The sequence below is a fragment of the Primulina tabacum genome, chromosome 15, assembly GCF_025594145.1.
Source record: "Primulina tabacum isolate GXHZ01 chromosome 15, ASM2559414v2, whole genome shotgun sequence".
NCBI classification, from domain to species: domain Eukaryota; kingdom Viridiplantae; phylum Streptophyta; class Magnoliopsida; order Lamiales; family Gesneriaceae; genus Primulina; species Primulina tabacum.
This window is the reverse complement of record NC_134564.1, coordinates 4,005,064-4,021,897: the sequence shown is the minus strand read 5'-3', so window position 1 is coordinate 4,021,897 and position 16,834 is coordinate 4,005,064. Positions and strand designations below refer to the sequence as shown.

Sequence of the window (16,834 nt, the reverse complement as noted above, 5' to 3'; positions counted from 1 at the left end):
AAAAGCTTGAGAAAACATGCACAAATTTTCACATCTTGACCGGTTTTACGATAAAAATCACATCTATCTCATTTCTTATCAGAAAATTACGAATTTACTGTCAAATCGAAGATAACACAGAGTACTACAAATCATATGTCGAAAATATTTCCAGCAAACCAATCTACAAGTCTCATAATTCGAAATAATAGAGGGTGACAAATTTTGTGACACAAAAAATTTCACAGCTTGAGCGATGTCACGATAAAAATCATATCTCCCTCATATGTTATCAGAAAAATACGATTTTACTGTGACGTACTACAATTCATATGTTGAAAGAATATCCAGAAAATCGACCAAAAAGTTGCAGCACTCGAATTGCAAGCAAACAACTGTTCTGCATTTTAAAAAAAATCTTTCCTTGAGCAGTCACACGAAAAGAACAATAGTTCACTCGTTTCTTGTCCGAAAATTATGAATTTAATGTCAAATCGAAGGTATCAAAAAGTGTCACGTTTTATATGTTGAAAATTTTTCCAGAATATCGACCAAAAATTCACAGTATTCGAAATCACCTAATAATTAAATTAGGCTTTAAAATACTTAAAACTTCATAAATCATTTAAAATACTAATTTTATTGACTTGAAATAAAATACCACATTTTTCGTAAATTCTCTAAATCGTCGCCAGTCTCTTTTCTCGATCCCGTATCGAATACTCGTCTGAAACATGAAACTCAAGAAAACATTTTAACGTACATCAATAAACATAAATAATTTAAAATAATGCAAATCGTAAGTCATGCATCGTTAAAAATCATTTTAAACTTAAATAAATAATTTAACAATTTAAATAATTGCATGGGTTTACGTGTACTATTTTGGGCTCTACAGGCAGGCTTCTAGGCGGTGGGAACATGGATGAACTGATCTTACACCGGAAGCAGAGGGATTGCGAAACTGTTCAGGTATGAGACTGTGCAGTTGAAGAGAGCTTAAAAGATTTGATATTTACTACTCATATTAAGAATGCACATCTTCTTTTCGTTAGCTCATCACATAAGAACTCCAAAGTTAAGCGTGCTTGACTTGAGACAATTTGGGATGAGTGACCCCCTGAGAAGTTTCCAAGGTACGTGTGAGTGAGGACATAAGCACGCTAGAAAAACCCGTCTTGATACAGTGAGAACAATCGTCGAATCTGGGCAGTTACAATTGGTATTAGAGCCGACCTCTCGAAGTACGGTGTGGTTCGGGGACGAAGCAAGCGGAAGCTGGTGGGCATGTGAGGCCCGGGGCCGAAGAGGGCGGGAGGTGATCGCCGGTGCCATGAGGTTGCACAGGACAATGAGCGGCTCCTGACATGCTTCTAGGCGGAGGGAACATGGATGAAACCGATCTTACACCGGAAAGATAAGGGTTCCGAAACTGTTCAGGTATGAGACTGTGCAGTTGAAGAGAACTTAAAAGATTTGATATGTACTACTCATATTAAGAAGATGCATTTTCATTTCGGTAGCTCATCACATAAGAACTCCAAAGTTAAGCATGCTTGACTTGGGGCAATTTTGGAATGAGTGACCTCCTGAGAAGTTTTCAAGGTGCGTGTGAGTCAGGACATAAGCATGCTGGAAAGATCCGTCTTGATACAATGAGGACAGTCGTCGAATCTGAGGCGTTACACTTCACCTATTTAATTCAATTATGACCACTGGATCTACAACAAAAGAAATTACTATATCGTAAGTACTCATTAGTCACTTTTGGTCTCATTAAACTTTTGTATTTGATTCTTGAGTGAAATCTAGGGTAAAAGTTTAACAATTTACCATGGAGACGCGTGAGATTTCAAGGCTCGCATTTACACTCTTTGAGAACCAACACAAAACTTATGATCAGATTGCGGATTACCATAGTTTAAAAAAGTAGATTTAATTTTATGAAAAATCACCCATGAATTTTTAAAAAAGTGACGGTGAGATAGCTATTGTTCAAGTCGTCATTTTTGTTTACACAATCAGAATCAAATCCCTGTGCGCTAAGCAACTAACTAAAAGAGCTGACAAAGAAAAGTAAATACCATTATGAACTACTACCAACCTCCAATTTTTATCTTTGAACGAGAAGCTCCAACACCTCAGCAATTTTGGAATGCTAAGAATTGTGATTCAATTTTGATGGAAACATGATTTGTTTACCACTTACCCTCAAGAATATTTGTGCACAAGTACGAATACTTATACGATGTCTCATGACAAAAATTTCACTAGAAAAATATGTCAACCGTTTACAAAAAATAATACTAATGATAATAACAAAACTAAACTCGTTGACACTTCAAGGATTTAAAATATGAATAAAAAACTCAAAGTAAATACTAGATGCATGAAACAAAGCACGTATTGCTCAAAACAAACGAAACAACGCTTCGATCAATTCTCTACGTCAGTGTTGTTCTTTGATTGTTGGCAGCACCAATCCGCAACACGGAAAGTATGTGAATCAATCACACAAAGCCTTCACACAGAAATCTCCAATAATGAACTTATGCAAGTTCAGCAAATCCTCCGCAGCAACGTAGTTAATTTTTCTTAGAAAATCTCGGTCCACCAAACTTATCTCTCAATGTTCCCTCTATATAGATCTTTTCCTCTTTCCTCAATATTTTTCCATAGATACTCAAATCCTACAAACAATGAAAACCAAGAGTTTATTAGGAATAGAACTCTATTTTTAACTAAGTTGTTATATCTTAGAGATAAGTTCTTAAATTAAAATATGTGGAATAAATCCCAAGAACAAAATTTATTTAGGAATAAATCTTATCATTTCATCAATTTAAATTAGTCTAGAAATGCAAAATTCTAATATTTCTATTTAGATAGAATATAGATTAAATAGAAATAAACTTTTTTGCATTTTTGGACAAAACTTCCAAAAATGCTGACAGACTGACAAGCTTGTAGTCAGTTTAGCTCCCCGTGAGTTTTAAAGTGTCTCCCTAGTCAGTTTTACTCCCCCTGAGTTTTGAGTGCATCTCCCCCTAAATTGGACATGTTAGTTCAGTGGTGTTGTGGACAATGTTATCAACACTAACTCGCAACACCAAACACCAAGATAAGTCAAGTGAAGAGAAAGGAAATAAGAGTTCATTGCTCATCATTTGAACAACATAAGAGCGCATACATAAAGTACTAAAAAACAATAAACGAAGAGAAGAACAAGAAAACACAAGGAGTTAGTCCACAGCTGGGTCATTGATATCTTTCCGCAGCTGGGTCATTGATATATTTTCCTTTAGGTCCAGCTGAGGTACTAGCAGCAGCATCAGCAGCTTTTGGCACACCTCCCCCTTTTGGACCGGAATGCACGCCAACTTCTAGAAGTACCCAATAGTCAGCGATTTGATTTTCATAGTAAGCAATGACGTCCTTTGCCTGTTTAATTTTCTGGAGCCCAAAATCAATTTGTGCGTGGATCTCGGAAGTGGTCAGTAAGATAAACCCTTGATAAATGGATGATGAGGGGGCAATGTTGCCAACATCTGGGGCAACACCAATGGCAGATCAAAGAAGATCCAATATCCGATTCCCTTTGAAGTAGGCAGGGGCAATTTTCAGTGATTCCTTGATTCTTAGAAGGTGTTCATCATCCTCCTTGGCAAAGCCCTGAGACTTGAGGAGGCCATATATCAGATAAGGGAATGTGAGTCGGGTAGACTTGAGCCCTCCTTCGGCAAATTGAAGGACTGTCTGAAACACCAGTTTGTCAAAGTCAAAGGCCCGACCTGTATCAATATCAAACAAAACAAAGGCTTGCGGCCTAGTGACCACCATGGTATTGGAGGAGAGGGTCCAATTTCGGATTGTCGTCTTGTGGATAGAAAGATGTCAAATTTGCAGCAATCAAGCGATGTGGGCGGGCATGGAACTTTGTGATGACACCTCAGTCAATACGATGGTGACTTCATCAATGTCAACACGTGCGCCTGCGCGGGGGGCGGGGGGTCCTCAGTAACACTCGGTGTACCGTAGTGTTCGTTGATAACATCGGGGGAGAAATGATAAATGGCATCATGCGGAAATACTCGGCCAAAACGCAATGAATTTGCATCACCGACTGCAGCAGTGAGATTGCTATATAATCCCCGCACCGATCTCTTTGGATAGGGCAGAGCCGAGGTCACAGTTGCGAGCAATTGTCGATTTTTGAGGAACGAGATTATGTTGTATCTTTCATATATCTCGACATCCACGTTCCTTTCCTCCACAAATTCTCGATGGACATAAAGATGCCATCGGCCCACATCATCCTCATAGTAGAATGCATTTGAGAAGGCATAATTAAGGTCATAGTCCTCATCAAGGGTGTCGTCTGTGGTGTTGGCAACACTGATGCCAACATCAGCTGTAACTGCATCATCTTCATCGGCTGATCCAGAGTCCGCACTAGTAGATTCGTCATTAATTTCTTCCTCATTCTCAAAGTCCGAGGTGGATGAGGGACTTGAGACAGGAACAAATCGATTCTCCTCAAATTCTTCAGCCATTTTTTCATCAGGCTCAAAATCAGATTCTTCATCATCAGCGGGGTTTTGGTTCGTTGCCTCTTTTAGCCTACTGAAAAACTCGGCCAATGATTATTCATCGTCAGAAGAGAAAGTGGGCTCACCCGAGGCTTCGTGTGGCTCAGACAAGTTAGGAGGAGATGATGCAGAGGGAGTACTGGCAATTTTCTTTGCAGCACCTGAGGCACGTGGTCTTGTGACCAACTCGAAGTCTCCATCATCAGAATCATCCCTAGACGAGAAGTCGGAGTCGAGAATAAAGGCGGTAGTGCGTGGCTTCTTGGCAGGGGCAAAGTCTGGGTCATACCCGGCTTGCCGTTTTGAATGTCGTCGCATAGGTTGAGGGGGAAATGCCCTCCGATAAACCTCGTAATCCAGAGGATTATCGATATCGACGGGATTTCCAGGGAGCAATCTCTTCCAGTGGGATGACCTATGGAGCAGCAGCCACCATCTGAAATGGATTATCGGTAGGAGACTCTGCAGGTGGTGTTGGTCAAAGGGCGGAAAACCATGACTGGTTGACATTTCACTTCGAATATCCAACGGGTCGAATTGATTGTCGGCCATCTTTAAAGAGTGAGAGGATGTTACGAGAGAATTCAAGAATTACGCAAGAAAAAAAAATTAGGCCAATGAACGATTGAGAGTAATCAGTGAAAATTAGTAAGAGTAATTAACAAGGAATCAACGGTAACAATGTATACATACTCTTAATCTAACGGTCACAAAAAACTGATACAATCTTTCTGTTAAAACAAAATCCGCACAGTAACGGTAATAATTTGCAGGCTAGATTTGCAGTTTTGTTTTTCGCATTCTCATCTAACGATAAAATTGATTCAAACTTTAGTAACGACGGTTCCAGAAAATTATCCCAGTGAAACCCACATCGATTATAATCCACTGACACAATTAGTCACTCAAACTCAAAGTTTGGGTAATCAAGTTTTTATCATCTGTTATAGGCTAGATACTGATATTTTACTGTTCACGATGAATTCACGAAAACAAGAATCAACATGCACATCCTAAATATGCCTCAAATATGATAAACTATCGAAATGTCGGGCAATGTAAAAATTGTGTTGTGTTGGAACTTCGTGTTGGCAACACCACAATGAAACACCATTGGTTATGAATTAATCTTTTCATAAAAAGTTTTGGTTTAGACATGGTAGCTCCCACACTAGAAGAACGGTCTTCAAGGGACTCCTCTAGGTAGCTTTTTCCATATCTATTTTGACTTAAAAGTGGTAGCTCTCACACTAGAAGAACGGTCTTCAAAGGACTCATCTAGGTAGTTTTTTCCATTTTCTTCTAATATAATAAATTTACTTTTTCCTTATTTTCTGTTTTCTCCAAAAATCCCAAGTTTCTCAGTTCACCATTTTCGTATTGGACATGTTCAAGAGATTTTTGATAAATCCTCAATTCTTTGATGACTGAGATTGAGAATAAAGAACTTGCGCACCTTGATTGAAAGTTTGTATTCAGTCAGGGTGCACACTGAGAGAATTATCATCATTAATACACATAGCACAATCAAATAGGATAATTATGATTATGCAGTATGCCTAGCATCCTACAAATGGTCATGCATGAAAGGTGTTGTCACCGGTGTTGGCAACACCAGTGACAACATGTGTGTGTGATCATTGTATGCACATGCTGAGAGATTTCTGAAGATTGGAAAATCTTTCAAAGTCCAATGATTTTGTGAATATATCAGCCAGCTGGTTTTCAGTCTTAACAAATTCCAGTCGAATAATACATTTTCAACCAAATTTCGAATAAAGTGATGTCTTATGTCTATGTGTTTTGTCCGAGAGTGTTGAACATGATTTTTGGAAATGTCTATGGCACTGGAGTTGTCACAATAGACCATCATGATGTCACTGTGAAAATCATAATCCTCAATCATTTGATTCATCCAAACAAGTTGTGTGCAACAACTAGCAGCAACTATATACTCAGAATCAGCTGTGGACAAGGACATAATTTTGTACATCGAATCAAGCAGAGGCTTTACCGATGATAAGAGGAAGATTCATGGACCGTGACTCCAGTGGGAGCCAAAGACGAGGTAGATCAAAGTCAAGAAGTAAGAAGAAAAATATTTGCTGCTTTAAATGTAGCGATAAAGGGCACTTCAAGAAAGAGTGTACGCGTATCGAGAAGAGTTATCAAGGAAATGTGGCCAGTACTTCAGGCAGTGGTGAAATATTATTCAGCGAAGCAGCAAAAGTTGCAGAAGGCAGGCACAAATTTTGTGACACATGGATTATGGATTCAGGAGCGACATGGCACATGACGTCTCGGAGAGAATGGTTTGATCATTATGAACCAGTCTCATGAGGATCTGTATTCATGCGAAATAATCATGCCTTGGAAATCGCTGGGGTCGGTACTATCAAAATTAAAATGTTTGATGGCACTATTCGCACCATACAGGAGGTACGACATGTGAAAGGACTGACGAAGAATCTTTTGTCCTTGGGGCAATTGGATGATATCGGGTGCAAAACCTGTATCGAGAACGAGATTATGAAAATTGTGAAGGGTACGCTTGTGGTTATGAAGGCGAAAAAAGTTGCTGCAAATCTATATGTACTTTTGGGAGAAACACACGAAGAGGCGGGACTAGCTGTTGCATCAATTGGTTCAGGAGAAGAATTAACAGTGTTATGGCATAGAAAGCTCGGGCATATGTCAGAACGGGGATTGAAAATTCTCTCAGAACGGAAGCTGCTATCGGGACTTACAAAAGTATCACTACCCTTTTGTGAGCACTGTGTTACCAGTAAAGAACACATATTAAAGTTTGGCACTTCTACTGCCAGGAGCAAAAGCATATTGGAACTGATTCATTCGGATGTTTGGCAAGCACCAGTTGTATCACTAGGAGGAGCGAGATACTTTGTCTCGTTCATTGATGATTTTTCTAGGAGATGTTGGGTGTATCCAATCAAGAAGAAATCAGATGTTTTCCAGATCTTCAAAGATTTCAAAGCGCGAGTTGAACTTGATTCTGAAAAGAAAATCAAGTGCCCGAGGACTGACAATGGTGGAGAATATACCAGTGACGAATTTTATGCATATTGTCAACATAAGGCATCAAAAGACAATTCACGACGGCTCACACGCCTCAACAGAATGGACTGGCGGAGCGGATGAACAAGACCTTGTTGGACAGAACAAAAGCTATGTTGAGGACTGCGGGTCTAGAAAAATCATTTTGGGCAGAAGCAGTCAAAATCGCTTGTTATATTATCAATCGTTCTCCTTCAGTGGCGATTGATCTGAAGACTCCGATGGAGATGTGGACCGGGAAGCCGACAGATTATTCTCATTTGCATACATTTGGAAGTCCGGTGTACGTTCTGTACAATGAGCAAGAAAGATCAAAGTTGGATTCGAAATCCAGAAAATGTATCTTCTTGGGTTATGCTGATGGAGTAAAGGGGTTTCGCTTGTGGGATCCTATTGTTCACAAGCTTGTCATCAGCAGGGATGTTATCTTCGAGGAAGATAAAGTAAAGGGAGACAAGGCACACCGAATTCAGAAACTACTATTTTTCAGGTGGAAAATAAGACGGATGAAGATCAAGTTTCTTGTGAAGCAGTACCAGAGCACGAAGAACAAGAACATGTTGAGTCTGAGGTTTCCAATGTGAGACAGTCAACTCAAGAAAGAAGACCACCAGGTTGACTTTCAGATTATGTCACTGAAAGCAACATTGCATATTGTTTATTATCAGAGGATGGTGAGCCATCGAGTTTCTACGAGGCTACTCAAAACTCGGATATATCCTTGTGGATGATAGCAATGCAAGAAGAATTGGAAGCATTAGACAAGAATAAAACTTGGGATCTTGTTATACTACCACGAGGGAGGAAAGCCATCGGTAACAGATGGGTTTATAAGATCAAGCGTGATGATAATAACCAAGTGGAGCGGTATCGTGCTAGATTGGTGGTAAAAGGATATGCTCAGAAAGAAGGCATCGACTTCAATGAGATATTTTCTCCTGTGGTTCGACTTACAACAGTAAGAGTGGTGCTGACATTATGTGCGGTGTTTGACCTATATCTAGAACAGCTAGATGTGAAAACGACATTTCTTCATGGAGATCTTGAAGAAGAAATCTATTGCTCCAACCAGAAGGTTTTGCGGAAATAGGCAAAGAGAACTTGGTTTGCAGATTGAAGAAATCTCTGTACGGTCTCAACCAGGCTCCGAGGTGTTGGTACAAGAGATTTGATTCTTATATCATGAGCCTTGGATTGGATACAACAGATTGGGTGCAGACCCTTGTACGTATTTCAAGAGGTCTGGTGATGATTATATCATTTTGCTGTTGTATGTGGACGACATATTGGTAGCAGGCCCCAACAAAGATCAGGTCCAAGGATTGAAGACACAGTTGGCTAGGGAATTTGATATGAAGGACTTGGGACCGGCAAACAAGATTCTATGGATGCAAGTTCACCGAGACAGAAGTAACAGAAAGATTTGGCTTTCCCAGAAAAATTATTTGAAGAAAGTCTTGCAACGCTTCAACATGTAAGACAATAAGCCAATATCGACCCCTCTTCCTGTTAACTTCAAGTTATCCTCCGAGATATGTCCTAACAGTGAAGCAGAGATGATGGAGATGCCTTGAATACCATATGCATCAGCAGTGGGAAGTTTGATGTTCGCCATGATCTGTACAAGACAGGACATTGCTCAATCAGTGGGAGCAGTTAGTCGGTATATGGCGAATCATGGACGAGAGCATTGGAGCACTATTAAGAGGATACTTAGATACATTAAGGGTACCTCGAATGCTACATTAGGTTATGGAGGATCAGATTTTACACTCAGGGGCTATGTCGATTCAGATTATTAATGTGATCCTGATAAGAGGAAATCTACTACTGGTTATGTGTTTACACTTGCAGGGGGAGCAGTAAGCTGGGTTTCAAAACTGCAGACAGTTGTGACGTTATCTACGACAGAGGCAAAATACATGCAGCTACTCAAGCTTACAAGGAGGCAATATGGATTAAAAGGTTATTGGAGGAGATCGGGCACAAACAAGAAAATGTTTCTTTGTTTTGTGACAATCAGAGTGCCTTGCACATCGCAAGAAATCCAGCCTTTCATTCCAGGACGAAACACATTGGAGTACAATTTCACTTTGTGAGGGAAGTAATAGAAGAAGGAAGTGTGGATATGCACAAGATTCATACAAAAGATAACATAGCTGATTTTCTGACCAAGCCAGTGAACATTGATAAGTTTGAGTCGTGTAGATCCTCAAGTGGTCTAGCAGAAACGTAAGCAGCAGGGAATGGCAAGATTGAAAGGATGTGTGGAGATGTGTTTGATTCTCAATCAAATCTACAAGTGGGAGAAATGTTGGCAAAATGGGGCCAAGGTATTAAAAGGTGGCAGACTATTTAATAGTCAAGAAATGAAGCCAACGTGTATTAAATGCAGCAAAAGTTTGATTGAAAATGAGAATACACATTTTAAACGCGTATTCACACGGACAATGTGCTCTATAAATAGAACTTCTCCCTTCATTCTGAAATGATCTCTTCTTCGAGTTTTCTCTAATCCTATTAGTTCTATAATATTTGTGAGGTGTTTGTTCTCCTGTATTAAGAGAGTGTGTGTTCTCTTTGGAAACACAGTGAGTGAGTTGTACACCGTAAAATATTATAGTGGAATTCTTTTCATCTTGCCCGTGGTTTTTACCATAATAATTTTTAGGGGTTTTTCGCGTAAATCTCGATGTCCGATTTATTCTTTATTTTCGGGTTTTATTATCTGAAATTCCGCACGTGGGACCAACAGTATGAACTGCTGGAAGCCATCGGAGCGTTTGCTACATACCAGTAAAAGATGAATCCCTAAACAAAAGATTCCACTCATAGACATGCTGATGAACTTCAAGTCTCGTCCCGCCTACTCAATTGGGAAAAACCTATTAGTGATAAGGAAGAGAAGGCTAAAACTCCCGACACTATATGTACAACCTACACGTTTTAAGTTCCTCCATCATGAAACTTCGGAGAATAAACGAAGCAGTCAATCTTTTATTTCTGATTCATTTTAATGAATCCAGTCATTTCAAGTTTTCCTATGTGAGCTAGACTAACTGGGAAACAATAGACATGTATCGCAAAATATGTAAAAACTAAAAAGAATATTAGGCAGAGAAGTTCAAATAGAGGCAATTTACCAACAATGTACCTTCAAGGCGATGAGTACTGGGTGTGACACATAGCGCAATGAAGTACGGGATCAATACCTTGTGCATCTGCGCCAGAGAAGATAACACAAAACGTGAAGTTTTCTAAAGCATTTTCATGGAGATTGACGGCATGAGAAGCCACTTATAACAGTTTATGAAAATAGTTATTTTGGCAGTGTATGACACGATTGCTTCTTAAGCACAATTCTGGAACATGATATGAGGACAATTATTGTCACTTTATTGTACGTAAATGAACTGACAATTAGTGCCACTTAAGCAAGTTATAACCACAAAGAAGAACAAACAGAAACATCATCTAATTTTTCTATGCAACAAGCGCCAAAAAACAACAAAATGAATAAATAAAGACTATCTGACCTCCTGTACGACCTCAGGATCCGAGGAAAAAATTTTAGGGAACATCCAGGGAACTAATGTCCCTATAGCTCCCAATATCAGTCCAGTTACCATGCTGATGATGAACAGTGACTTCAGTAATGTTCAAGCCTGTTCTTCATGGAAAATTTCAGAAAATAAATCAAGGACAGAACGAATTATAGAAAATTTGCAGACGCCTTGAGTTTAACTAATAATATTTCACATAAATTGGACAGCGAAAAAAGCCAAAGATCAGCACCCATTCTGATTTCTGAAAATGAGAACTTCTATACTGTCACAAGCAATTTGCTGAATGCTATTCAATTTTGTAGCAATCAAAATAATAAACTGAATTAACCGGATGATGAGAAGTCAATAACTTCAGAACCACAAACCTTTGCTAAACTTCTATTGGTTCCATACAAAATCTCATGCATAAATGACTGGGCTGTTTGAGAAAGTAGTTCACCCCATACAGTGCACACGCAGTACACTTGTATCATCACCTAACAGGAATTTGATGAGGGTCAGCTGGTTTTCATAAAATCTGCAACTATGATGTGAACTATAAAATACAGTGTGAAGCCCAACCTGATGAGCAACAACCTGTGTGCCTAGCGATGAAGCAAAGTAGATAACTAGAGAGAAAAATGCCACCTAAAATATAGTCAAACAAACAGCAAAATCATAAGTGATCAGAAGAAGTAGAACACAGAATCACGGAAGGCACCACAAACCTTTGATGTCATTGTCACAAAAACTGGAGCTGCGAGCATGAATATCTGAAGGAATTTGTCAGATTTTGGAATAGAGATGGCAATTCCATTATATCCTTTCTTGTTCAAAGCCTCAATCATCATATATGCCGCAACAACCTACAACACAACCCACACGTGTGAAATACATGCATAAAGAGGTGATTCAACCTGAAATTGAAAAATCAATTTATACAGATTTTCTTTGTATTGAGTTTTTAGGATAACAAAATGCTTGATCATCAAACCTGTGACACCATTGTTGCCCATGCTGCTCTAGCAATACCACATCCTAGGAATCTACATAAAAATATATCACCTATGCATCTATAACACTTGCTTTGTTCAGATCCCGGAAATCTACACACATCCTCCACTTCCCTGTGGCTTTAGGGACAAGGACCACATTAGAGAGCCATGTGGGAAATTGGACTTCCCTGATGTGGCCGGCTCCCAACATTTCCTTCACCTGCCCTTCTATGATTTTGTCTTTTTCGGGCCCGAAGTGCCTCTTCTTCTGTTTTATAGGTCGAGATCTGGGGATGATGTTTAGTTTGTGCTCGGCTACTTTGGGTGATATTCCCACAAGTTCCTGTTGGGACCATGCAAAAATGGAGATATTAGTTTTTAAACAGGCTAGGAGTTTTACCCGGGTGGAGTCTTCCAGGTCTCGGGCCACTCGGATACTTTTTCCTGGTTTTATTTCGACCACCTCTTGCTTGTCCTCTGCCACAAAATTTACTTCATTTCCCTCTACCTCCTTTGCTCCCTGGGCCATTTTCTTTCCCATGTCCTCCCTTCTCGCCCTTTTCTGGTCTACTCGGATTGTTTCACCATAGCATTTCCGGGATGAGGGTTGGTCTCCTTTAACCTCTCCCACCTGCCCTCGTATCGGGAACTTGATCTTCTGGTGATAAGTGGAGGCTACAGCTCTCATCTCGTTCATAGCTGGCCTTCCAAGGATTACATTATACGAAGATGGGGCATCTACTATGGTGAAAACTGTCATAACTGTCTTCCTCAAATCTCCACTTCCAAGTGTTAGGGGTAAAATGATTTCCCCTTCAGGGTATACAGCATGACCAGCAAAGCCGAACAGAGCCGTCGCAACTACTTCCAGCGGATATTCATGTAAATCCATCTGGACCAGGGCTTCCTTGAAAATAACATTAACAGAACTCCCATTATCCACAAAAACTCTCAACACATCATAATTAGCGACCCGGGCCTGAATAACCAGAGCATCATTATGAGGTAGGCTGACTCTTCTAAGGTCTTCCGGGCCAAAACTAATAACCGGCTCACTTCGATTTCTCCCATCAACTTCTAAACACACTCTTCTACCCCTAGCTTTCCTGGCTCGGTTGGAGTCACCATCAGTAGATCCTCCCGAAATCATTTTGATCACTCCCCGGATAGGGGGAAGGTCTTCTCGTTCCACTTGTCTGCTTTTTTCTTCCCGAGAGTTTCCTTCTGTTTTCCTGCTTCCACTGGGGATAGCCGATCTCCTAGGAACATTCGGTCCAGGTCGCCGTGATACCCAGGGCGGCGACCTGGGCTCCTCCCGAGTAGGGCGAGATTCCGGCTCAGCATGCTTCTTAAATCCCTTCCTTATGGATCGGCATTCATTCGTGTTGTGGGAGCATTCTTTAAGTAGGGTGCAATATCTGACCTTCTCTGATCGGACCGGTCGGGGTGTGATACTAAGGAGTGAGGCCACATCCGAACTGCATTCTTGAACTTCCATACCCCGGGCATTTCTCAAGGGAACATGAGAAAGATGCCCGGCACAATTCCTCTTGTTATTTCTTTCCTCAGGTCTGACAGCCCGGTCTCCCCTTGCTCTCTTCAATGCTTCTCTCTTCTGGTGCTGGGCTTCTTCCATATTGATGTACTTTTCTGCCCGGGATAAAAGATCTTCGAAATCTCCGGGTAGTTTTTTGGTGAGGGAGCGGAAGAAATCCCCTTCTAGCAATCCTTGCGTGAAGGCAGTAGTTTTCGTTTCGGGAGCGCAAGCAGGCACGTCTAAGGCTACTCGGTTGAATCTTTTGATATAAGCCCTTAGAGTTTCCTCCGGGCGCTGCTTTACCTCGAATAGGCTAAAAGCGGTTCTTTTATATTTCTTACTACTGCTGAACTGATGTAAGAACACCTTCTGAAAATCTTCGAAAGAAAGAATACTCTGAGGAGCTAAACCCTCAAACCACCTTTGAGCCGAGTCAATCAGAGTGGTTAGAAATACTTTGCATTTAATTTGGTCCCCATAACAATGCAACATAGCCATGTTTTCAAAACGAGCGAGATGCTCTTCGGGGTCAGAACTCCCATCGTAGTCCTTGATTTTAGCCGACTTGAAATGCCCGGGTAATGGTTCCCGAACAATAATGTCAGAAAATGGGCAACCTTTTGCAACCGGAGCGTTGCCTTTAGAACCAACATGCCCTTCTAACACTTTCACTTTTTTTCTTAATTCTTCCAATTCTTCCGCAACAGTGGGAGACTTAGAACCCGCGCTCGATTCCCCCTCCTCTTCCCTTCTTTCTTCCCTTCGCTGCTGTTCATGTTGTTGCTCGGGATGACTGGCATGGTGAGAAGTGGCCTTCTTTGCCGTGGCCATTTTAACAGCATCAGTTATAATCTTCTGTAACTCCTCGGTGGTTAAATGAATGGTAGGCTGAGGACCATTAGGGGGAGGACCATCAGCACCAGAGATACGAGTGTTGCTTTCTCCTTGAACATGAGTGTTGTTTTGATTTGCTGTTCTTCTGGTAGGAGCCATATCAACGTCTTAGAACTCAGAATTTCCCACAGACGGCGCCAATGATGCAACCCGGACGAAACGGACGAGTCGGGTCAGAAACTCTGCCGGGTAAACTATCAGGATATTGAAGGAAATAGGAGTTTAGACGCCGGGCTTGGATCGTAACTTCTCGAGCTCCTTGGAGGATCTGTGAATAAGAAAATAACCACGTGAATGGGCGCCGAAGGAGAGTCTGGCGTGGCCACTCCGATGCTTAAGTCAGCAGGGTACTCAAGCAATAAAACCAATGTAGCCAAGTGATAGCTGTGATGATTGGTGTGTAGTAAATGAGAGTATTAAATGTGAATCAATATCTCAAAAATCATAAATGCAAGTAAAGGACCTGATATTTATAGTAGAGGATACAATGATGACCTCGTTCTTCGTGTGAGAGCATTAATTATAATAGGGTGGCTGATTATACCCCATTGTTCTGACATGTCAAATCGCACACTTGTCACATCCAGGCCACTTGATTCATTGACCACTTGTAATAATGTCAGAGATAAATCGGCTATAAGCACTGTTGATCGGCGGCATTAAATACTTCACTCATATCGAAGTGATCAGGGTGAGGTATTCCTTGGGATTCCTTATAAGAACATAAATGTATAACTTCTCAGAGAGGTTCTGCTTCGGGTGATCTCGTGGCCTGGCCTCTGATTGACCGGCCCTTCCGTGGGTTCTTCCAGCCACTTTCTCGTTATCCTGGGTAATTTCATGACTCGGGTGCCGATCTTTATTGGTATGGTCAGAACCTTTTATTCTCCTGACCCGGACATTAAACCATGGATATTATCCATGACCCGGGATATCTCGGGGCATCATGTACTATGTTCAAACTATATAAAATCTAAAAATTTGATAAATAGCCTCATTCAACACGGACCTGTTTAGCAAGAAATGTAGCAACCAAGTTGGAAGTAGCAATCGAAAGGAACATGAAGACGTAGCAAGTATAATCACAAAACAATGTCCCCGGTCCTGCAGACACAAGAAACCAACCATGAAACTTCAATTGGCAATAAAAACTGGCCAATATGTATTCTGATAAACCCTCCACCTCCAAATTGAATGCACGTAAATCACCCGCCGCTTTTTAAGGCTGAGAGATTTTCCCTGCCATGATTAAAAATTTGAAACAGACTTTGACAGCTAAATTTCATACTCGAGAGCTCCGTAACATCAAATTCGTCGAATGCAGCAAAGTACTTAAAACTGCCAATAAGCAAACACGAACATCAGAACCGGAAGTGTAACAAACACAAACAAGGAAGCCAGAATTTGCATACCTAAAGCAGCAAGCTCGATAGAGCTGCCTTGACCAATAACAGCAGTATCGATCAAACTCATCAACGGGCCACAAATCCAAAGTCCAACCGTCGGTCCAGAGAACCTGACAATCTGATTCCACATACTCTCGTCGTTTGAGAATCCTTCGATTTTCTTCACGAGAATCTCGTCCAATGCCAACATTTTCTCCACCATATCCGTTATCTCCCCCTTTCCTTCTTCGCGAGCTGAAACTTCAGCAATGCTCTCCTCATTTGAACGGATGGATAAAACCTCCAACTCGTACTCTTTCTTTTTTTCTCCTCATATCACTTCTTTCTCTTCTTATCTTCTATCGTCTTATCTACCTCTAGTCATTTTCTCTAATTTCAAACTATATCCCTATATTATATATATATTTTTTCCGACTTTTTATATATTTTGACTGATTGCATATTTAATAGTTTTTTATTAATATTATATAAAATTTTGAATTCTATAATTTTTGTGATTTTTAATTATGATTTGTATAAACGACTATAAATAATAATAAAAGATGATAAAAAAAATCACTTAATCCTTATTTATTAAAAATCTCGCTACAAGCATGATAAAAAATAAAATAAAAATAAAGATTTTAAGCTATAATTTATAAAAAAAATTTAAGATATAATCGATAAAATAATTTATTTTTTTGTTATTTATAAAATTAAATTTTATTTATTTATTTTATGATTTCTAATTTTGAAATTCGAAAAGATTTATAAAATTAGAATTGTGATTTTTTTAATAAAATTACTACACTGTATCTAAAAAAATCATAAAATT

The 16,834-nt window shown here is 40.0% G+C and overlaps 2 protein-coding genes across 2 annotated transcripts; both read right to left on the bottom strand.

Moving 5' to 3' along the window:
- Positions 1-2,245: 2,245 nt before the first annotated feature.
- LOC142528120 (protein DETOXIFICATION 46, chloroplastic-like) lies at positions 2,246-11,302 on the bottom strand. The gene is made up of 3 exons (XM_075633200.1): positions 11,180-11,302; positions 10,798-10,864; positions 2,246-2,669 (listed from the first exon to the last, which is right to left on the bottom strand). Exons 1-3 carry the CDS (start codon positions 11,270-11,272, stop codon positions 2,599-2,601), a joined length of 231 nt encoding a protein of 76 aa, XP_075489315.1. The 5' UTR covers positions 11,273-11,302; the 3' UTR covers positions 2,246-2,598.
- On the bottom strand, positions 11,180-16,339 carry LOC142528118 (protein DETOXIFICATION 46, chloroplastic-like). The gene is made up of 6 exons (XM_075633199.1): positions 16,027-16,339; positions 15,624-15,718; positions 11,917-12,054; positions 11,771-11,836; positions 11,575-11,685; positions 11,180-11,308 (listed from the first exon to the last, which is right to left on the bottom strand). Exons 1-6 carry the CDS (start codon positions 16,220-16,222, stop codon positions 11,303-11,305), a joined length of 612 nt encoding a protein of 203 aa, XP_075489314.1. The 5' UTR covers positions 16,223-16,339; the 3' UTR covers positions 11,180-11,302.
- Between the last annotated feature and the right edge of the window lie 495 nt (positions 16,340-16,834).

Coding starts and splice junctions, on each gene's coding strand:
- LOC142528120 (XM_075633200.1), bottom strand. CDS start 11,272: ATGGTAACTGGACTGATATTGGGAGCTATAGGGACATTAGTTCCCTGG. Junction 10,865..11,179: donor ATCCTGAGGTCGTACAGGAG/GTCAGATAGTCT, acceptor TCTCTGGCGCAG/ATGCACAAGGTATTGATCCC. Junction 2,670..10,797: donor CAGTACTCATCGCCTTGAAG/GTACATTGTTGG, acceptor CATTGTTTGTAG/GATTTGAGTATCTATGGAAA.
- LOC142528118 (XM_075633199.1), bottom strand. CDS start 16,222: ATGGTGGAGAAAATGTTGGCATTGGACGAGATTCTCGTGAAGAAAATC. Junction 15,719..16,026: donor TATCGAGCTTGCTGCTTTAG/GTATGCAAATTC, acceptor TTGTGTCTGCAG/GACCGGGGACATTGTTTTGT. Junction 11,837..11,916: donor TTGTGACAATGACATCAAAG/GTTTGTGGTGCC, acceptor ACTATATTTTAG/GTGGCATTTTTCTCTCTAGT.